General features: G+C 25.9%; 1 protein-coding gene across 1 annotated transcript; it reads right to left on the reverse strand.

Annotated features, from left to right (window-relative positions):
- Window positions 1–5,930: 5,930 nt before the first annotated feature.
- LOC112603986 lies at window positions 5,931–7,708 on the reverse strand. The gene is made up of 2 exons (XM_025352829.1): window positions 7,430–7,708; window positions 5,931–6,050 (listed from the first exon to the last, which is right to left on the reverse strand). The coding sequence occupies exons 1-2, from the start codon at window positions 7,706–7,708 to the stop codon at window positions 5,931–5,933; spliced, it is 399 nt and encodes a 132-aa protein (XP_025208614.1).
- Between the last annotated feature and the right edge of the window lie 692 nt (window positions 7,709–8,400).

Here is an 8,400-nt window from a genome sequence, read left to right on the forward strand (position 1 = left end):
AAAATATGAGACATAAAATAATAATATAAATAGTAATGATGCTTTAAATGAATAGGGAACATCCTTTTATACTACGTTATTATTCGTTGAATAATTTATTATTATCATATTACATAATTTTTAACGGATTTCTCATAAATATAAAAAAAAGTAAACGATATCAATATATTTTAATCTAGATGTATATTTGTATTTATTTGTGTTAATCTAATAACATTGTCAAATAAAAAAAAAATAATAATAATAATATTTTTTTCTTGTATTGTATAATATTTTTTATTAGATATTTTTTGTGTTATTCAAATTTCAGTTTTGAAATTATATGAACACGGCGCATTAAATATACGATTTAGATACACCGTCAACGCGTGTGACAGTTTTTTTCAATACCTGCAGTTTGATTGAATCATTTACTTTTATTTTTTTTATTGTTATATTATAATTAAGGTTTAATATTCAAGGTTCAGAATTTTTAAGTTATTTGAGTAGGTAATTAAAAATATGAATAGCAAGAACAAATAATTTAATTTTTTTATGTACAGTAGAAATTCGTTTAACCGTCAGTGTCAGGACCGGGACAATGACGATTAATCGAATAGACGGTTAACAGAAATTTTTCAATAAATGTATATGTTTTACAATGTAATTCTTAGACAAAAATAATATATAATATGTAATTTTTTTAAGGCACGAGCTTTTTGAGCGGACACGTATTGTATTTTACGAAGACTTGCGTTGCATTTGCCTCCTTTTGCACTCCAAACCAATAAATGCATTTTGATAACATTGCTTCTGCTTTTAAGCGGCTAGCTGGCGGTTTTAAGACTGTTTTTCGACGGTGGCAGATGACGGATAACAGAGAGTGACGGTTAAACGAGTTTCTACTGTATTATAAAAACTAAGACTTTGAACCTCTCGAAATATTTATCATATTGTGATACTTTTTTTTAAACCTTACCTCTAATAGATTAATAATTGACACTACGTAAGAAATTTAAAAAAAAAAATAAAATTAAGTTTGTACAAATATGTATTAATTTTGCATTACTTGTCATCGACTTCTCATCCAGTATTTATTGTATTACTGATGGTGAGCATCGTGTAATTTTCATTCACATAATATGTTAGAGAGCTTTAAAGATAATGTTTACGCTCCGATTAAGTAATCGCCTTCACACCAACTCAGCGGAATTATTGTTGGCAATACCAAATGAGGATGCTTCTTCCACTAACTACCGCCCAAGTTCAAGCGGCCGGCTCGTTTTTTCAGCTGTCATTGAAAAATAAACTTTCAGTTTAGGCATGCCAAAAAAGGTATTTTCAGGTACAATACTTGTACGGATAATGAGTTTAAATAAAGTATAACAAGTAATCGCTTTTTACACCTACTGGCTCCGTTTACAACAAATAAGGTCGAAATGATCAATAATGGTACGTAAACAAAGTAACGACTATAACAATTAAATTTGTATACTCAATTTGTATAGTATTTTTTCTTTTTTTAAGATATCAATGATTATTTTATGTAGCTAATCATCAATTCTATATTCTTTATAATTTCAATTCCATGTATTCGGCGTAGAATAGCATTAATTTAATCACACGATTTAAAAATTATAATTTTATTTTTTTGCTATATTTGAAAAAATGGATGTGTATAATATTTAATTAATATTTAATTGGCACAAATACAATACTTATATATTTTAATTTAAGTTTAAATATGTTTAGTTAATTTATGTTTGAACTTACAAAAATAAATCAAAACTTATATTGATTTATAATACGTATTACAAAATTAAAAAAATTTCAACATTTTTATATAATCAGTTAAGTAATATAATTCATAAAAATAATGCATAGATATCGTTTATCAAAATTTTATCATTTTAGAATCTGATTTAAAAAACTTTGTCTTTATCTCATCGTATACGTATACCGGTGAGATGGAATCCTAAACATTTTCAACATGTTAGTTTTTTTAAGTGCAAAATAAATGTATATTCAATAATTTAAATGTACTAATAAAAACGATGACAAAGTAACGACATCATAATTCATACAACATTAAAAATCTAATCACGTATTTGTGACAATGAAGCGCAAGACAAATGCCTTTATTGTATACTACCAGAAACAGAGGATAGCCGAACAAGGGTCTCTGCGGCCCAGAAAAAAGCTGGTTTCTTGAAAAAGCAGAGGCTTTGACCGGTATAACAGTGAAATCTATTTCTTCAGCGCACAAGCCATATCAGCAACGCCGAATCCTACGAGCGACAACTGAGCCTCCTTTTTTTAACGAGATATATTAGTACAATATTTATTCGGATTCACGTGCTTAGAGTCACCTCATTAAACTACAGCGTAATATGGTAGCTGCGAGTCAGGTAAGGTGCATGGTTATAATATACTTTATATTATTATTATAATTCATGTAAAAATTTTATATTACTGTATACTTGATATAATTCTCGAATACCCAACCTCGAGAGCTCTACAAAAATAGGGAGAAAGGTTAGGTATTCAAATATGATAAAGTTTGTTTTTAATAGGTACTATTATTTAAATTAAGATAAAAAGTAGAGCCAAACTATGTGTAAATAATAAATATATGTACTATTTTATTTTTATTATTATGCCAACTCAACCAACAATTCCAAACCAAATATTATTAAAAGTTAACCATTTTAATTTAAGTATTATAGTATTTTTTTAATTAAATTTACTATAAAATTAAACTGTTGATATGTTTTTAATGATGAATTAATAAGTATTTAAATTGTAAACAAAAATATTTTAAATTGAAAATAAAAAAATTGTATGATTATTATAAATCATTAAAACTTTAAAAACTACAAATTGAGAATGTTGTGAATTATTTCACTCAAAATAAAATTCATCGTTTTACTCAAATTATCCAAATACATTTACCTCCATTGATGTGCTTCAATAATTTTTGTGTTAGATATACGTAATTTCATTGTGATCCAATATGTAAAGAAATATTAAAAAAAGAAAATTTTATCAAAAAGAAAATGCAAGACTGCAATATTGGTTTTAGACGAGTTCAATACTCACTGTGTAATAACTCACTAATATCATTATCCTTAAAATTAATATCATACTCGAGTATTTAAATAAAAATCCCAAAATCCCAATTATAAATTCGAATTAAATATAAATAGATATTCATAATTTTAAAATATACCTACTTATGAAAAATGTATCATAAACGTTTTTTTAAAATAATATGTTATTTAATTATATTTAAAACGGTTCATCTTTATTATCTATAGATATATTATAATTGAAAATATGAATTTTTATTAATTTTAAATTATTTTAAATTTTTAACAATATCAACTACAAAATAATTATGCTTTTAAAAAAAAATCATGACGTATTTTTAATATTTTTAAACTGTTTTGAAAATGACTTACGTAAAATTTTAACCAAATTAATTAAATCGTATTTTTATCACACTTCCGTCAAACATATTTTGCACTTACATAGAGTATAATATGATCGACTAATAAAAATATACAAAAACATAAAAAAAAAATCAAATTCTACTATACTATAATAGTACACGACATAATGATATGTAAGTACACAATAAAATAGCGGTTTCGTCCAAAAACACTTGTCCGATTTTCGCCAGACGAATAAGTTTTTATCTCCGCCGAATAAATGTCCTTCACAAATGCTTACGACGGCCGATTAGTGTATATAACTGGTACTGTGTTTTTTCGTCTCGCCGTTTCACTAAATCCTACACGCATATATATATATATATATATAAATACACATATTATAATAATTAGGTACCTAGTCGACTGTTATATACTTGTATAATACGATAAAATGGTCAATAAAAGTGAAACAAACTTGACATAATTTATAAAAACGACAATAATAATAGTAAACAATGTATAATACCGTAAGCGGCCCACCCATGGATATATTCGATGAGTTATTAAACGATAGATATAAAATACAATTAAGGACCTTAACCTGTCGTCATCTACCAACCAGATAATCTCTATAATGTATATTGTCCGTATAATTGTGTGTGTCGGGACGTTTTTTTTTTTGACATACCCACACAGTAAAATTGTATTTTCGGTATATTGTGGAAATATTGTCAGAATATCTCTTTAGATATTGTCAAAACGTTTACTAAATTAATTAAAAAATATAATTATTATATTCCTCTAATTTTATTTTACTTCCAAGTAAAACTATTGACGCACATGACACAATATATAAACACATTTCATTTAATCCCAAATTATTTGAAGCCAGAAAAAATATACACAGACTTTGAGTCGCATATTGAACCGTTATTCGTATAACAGCTTTGTAAGTATAGCCTAAAGCTGAGCTAAAGGGCTGTCGGTTTCATTTTGGTTTATCCAGATGGAAGAAAACAATATAAAGATTATGTCTGTCGGATTAATTTAAAAATACAGATTCCGAAACAGGACAAACATTGAAATATTTTCTTTGTTTATCTTTATTTGTTCCCGAAGGGCGAAGAAGTTAAACATTGTCAAATGATTGATTTAATGAAATTAAAACCGATAAATAGAAAAATTTACGAGATTTCAAAAACAGATCTACATTGAAATAACCCAATAATAAGCAATAATAATTAAGGATCACCCTAGTAAATTATAATTTACAGATAAGTACGATGGACTTTTTATAATATTTCAATTTAACGCGAAATATGTTTTTAGGATGTATGAACGAAGTACCTCTATACTACTTTTATTTTTTGGTCGTAACCAATTTCGCATAATGCTATTATTATTGAAATCTGATACTATAGTAACTGAATAACCATCATTTTTAACGATGATCTAAACATTGATTTAAAATCTACTTGTAGCCAATAATTAATATGGCTTATTCCAAAAACATATTTTTCTATTATTTTCAATTTTCCTTGCAGAAGAAAAATATCTAGTAACATTCTACTATACTGCTTTGTGTGAAAAGCTTTTTATACAGTTTTAAGCTTTTTTTTAATTAATTAGGTACCTAATAAGTATGTAAAATGACACAAACTAAAAATAATCATCGTGTCACAGAAATACTGAAATATCGTAAAAAACCCATCGTCTAAACACAAATATGAAATAATGTTCTTAACTTTAATGTGCGTTAAAACTTAAGTCAGTATAGGTTCTTCTGAGAATTTTGTATTAATCTAACAATTAAAAATTAATCTAATGGAATCATATTTGCAAAGTTCTCAAGACACTATTTCATACGCCATATATTTGTATCTACATTTATTATTACGTGATTATATTTAAGTTTGAACGAATCGTCAATTATCAAATTATCATACACCAAAGAGAAATGTTACTTTCAAGCTGTTCATAGATAATTATGCTAGACAATCTAATTATAGATGAATCGTCAAATCCATAGTGTCGAATATTTTTAAATCCACCTTGCTTCCGTGGATCGTTGTACATATATTTTAAATAATGATTATAATGCCTATCTATTATAATACGCTTACCAAGCTACCTGCAGCTATTGATAAAATAAATGTTTTTAATTGATTAAAATAATAAAAATAAATGTATTTCTGTATAAAATATTTAATTAAACTTTGATAAAATTGTACAAAAGTCCACAACTTTCCTTTTATTATCACACATTACGGTACTGCTACATTCCGCGTAATAGGAGTTGATCTGTACATTCGTTTTTAGAACCACAGCACTTAGATTAAGTGTAGTTGTACAAGATTTTAGCGGTATTTGATGCTCGTGGATTTCTTATATTCCAATAACTAAGTTTATATATGTGTGTGTGTGTGTGTGTGTGTGTGCTTCTACTTGACTTTTAACAATCATCTCTAACGATAGTATTTAATCTGTTGTTTAATTTCTTCTACGGAATGTTGCTGACTAGTCTAGTATTTTCCTATTATTTCTTATTCTCCCTGGTAATGGTCCAAGAGTTCCTGCTTTTGTTTTCTCCATCAATATAGCCACATATTTAGTTACAGCACCTGGTAACCATCTTGTCTAAAAACGATTATAAACATTTTATAGTAACTAGTAAGTTGCATAAATATTTTGTTCACTGCATTAGACATTAAGCTACAATTGTAAAAGTATAATTATTGAACTTGGAAATATATTGAATAGAACTTTACTGGTCTTATTATTACATTATATCTCTATTTAACTGATAATATGGTTTCTATGACACAATAATCAGATTTATGTAATTTATACAAGCATAAAAAAACATTTTGTAGAGTCAATGTTGTAGTTATAGCCTATAGGTATAATTGCTAAATATATAAATCAATCAATGTAAATTATTCCATCTTAATATGGTTATTATCATACTTAACAGGTCTTACTTCATGATTTTAAATTGGTCAGGCCTATCAGAAATATTTGATATCTACTTATAGTCATGCTAATTTCTGACGTTAGCTCTCTCTTTGTTGTTTATTACTCTTTAACAGATTAAAAAGTACCTATATAGTTATATATTCAATTTTGTAAATTTTTATAATTTTCCAATAATTGTATACACTATGCTAATTTTTAAACAGTGAAATACCTACTTTAAATTTGCTAAAATATAATACTACCAAATAAATGCAAATAACCTTTCCTCTTCCTCATCAAATACAATCAATACCTAGGTAAATATATAGGTATTATTCTATCAATCATTCTTTATATCGCATCTTAACTTAATAAAGCCAATAAGAAACTTAAGATTTATTAAACAACATTTTTCGGAATTCTCAAAAATTTAAATAATTAAAAGTTATATACTTTGCATTATAAACCCAATATTGTTATTAGATTTTTGAATATATAATTTTGAATCCTAGCCAAGTTTGGTTCATAGACAAAATTCAAAAAATTCTGAATAGATTTCATTGTATGATTAATAATAAAATAAATAGATATGTAAAATCATTCATTCAATGAATCTGGTGTCACATTATGTAGAACTGAGTTACTAAAAAATAGATTCACAATAGCTAATGTAAGATGTTAATATAAATTTATCAATGAAATTGTGTAAAAATTAGAAAGATTCTTTTTAATAGTTACTTACTAAAAAAATGTTTAAAAAAATAATGAAATTTATTGATTAAGTGTACACATGCAGGTATATAATTTCTGTAAAATACCGAACGGAAATTTTTGTAGGTAAAATTTGGGATCTAAATCAGTCAACTTTCTAAAATAAAATGTCTATTTTATTATTTAACTACCTTTTTTTTTTTTTTATAATTTCAAACAAAAATCATACAGAAACACGTAATTTAAAATCTTTTTAATACCTAATTAACAATCGTTGTATTAACTTGTATATTATGACCTTTGTGTAATAATAAAAAATAACTAATAAGTCAATAACACTAGGTACTTACTCCATAGTTTTCCAAGTTCAACAAATATCCTCTATGCTTGGGTGTTGTGATTGGTGCTTGAATACAATCTTTGTGGCCAAGAATGACGGGAGGATGAATAGAAGACAAGTAAATCATTCTGTCATTAGCCACAACTTTTTCTAAAGATTCATCTCGACGTAATATTCTAGAACAGCACACACATTTTTTTTTTTTCTTCAGCCGGTTTTTCTTAATATTTTTGTTTTTTGTGTTAGTCAAGAGTTTAACCCCATTTAAATTAATCAATTGTTTCGACATCGTTTTATAATTTATTCTTTGTAAAATTTAATTCACTTTATATTTAATTTAAAAAAAATAAATAGTTTTCGATTTTAAATTATTTAGATTAAATTAGGTTTTATTTACATTTATGATGCGTTGCCATATAGAATCGAGTACGAGCTATATGTTTTGAGTTGATAACGATAAACATTTTAAATAACTACCTATCTATATCTATCTATTTAGTTTCTGATCATTTGTTTTATAATAATAATAAATGCAATCATATGAATAAACACCCTCAGGGTATAATGCATAGCACGATTCAAGATACTAATCAATCAACAAAACATTATTTATGCCCAATGGGCAATGTTTATCATTAGTTATGGCCTATGAGAATCATATCAAACACTCAAGGACCTTCAGTATAGTTAAATAGTATATTTAATACAATATATAGTTGTTTTATTTCGCCCGGAAGCCAAAATTTAATTTTTTTTACAATTTTTATTTATACTTCCTGATATTCGTATCTTTCAAAGACAAATTTAATAGAATAAGTTACTTACCAAATACCTGAAATACCTACTAAGTATATGAAAACTTCACTTCAATACCTTATACATTTTTATCCTATTTCACTTAATTTGAAAGTTGACCTATTATGTATTATACCTAATGTGAACCCAAAAATTATGAACACAAATATATGAATTTCTTTGTAT

The sequence above is a fragment of the Melanaphis sacchari genome, unplaced genomic scaffold (genome assembly GCF_002803265.2).
Source record: "Melanaphis sacchari strain LSU unplaced genomic scaffold, SCAv2.0 Contig116_pilon_pilon, whole genome shotgun sequence".
NCBI classification, from domain to species: domain Eukaryota; kingdom Metazoa; phylum Arthropoda; class Insecta; order Hemiptera; family Aphididae; genus Melanaphis; species Melanaphis sacchari.

Bases quoted from the DNA above. Each gene is read 5' to 3' on its own strand.
- LOC112603986 (XM_025352829.1), bottom strand. From the start codon at position 7,708: ATGTCGAAACAATTGATTAATTTAAATGGGGTTAAACTCTTGACTAAC. The intron at 6,051-7,429 runs GTAAGTACCTAG...AATCGTTTTTAG, and splicing joins TGAACTTGGAAAACTATGGA to ACAAGATGGTTACCAGGTGC.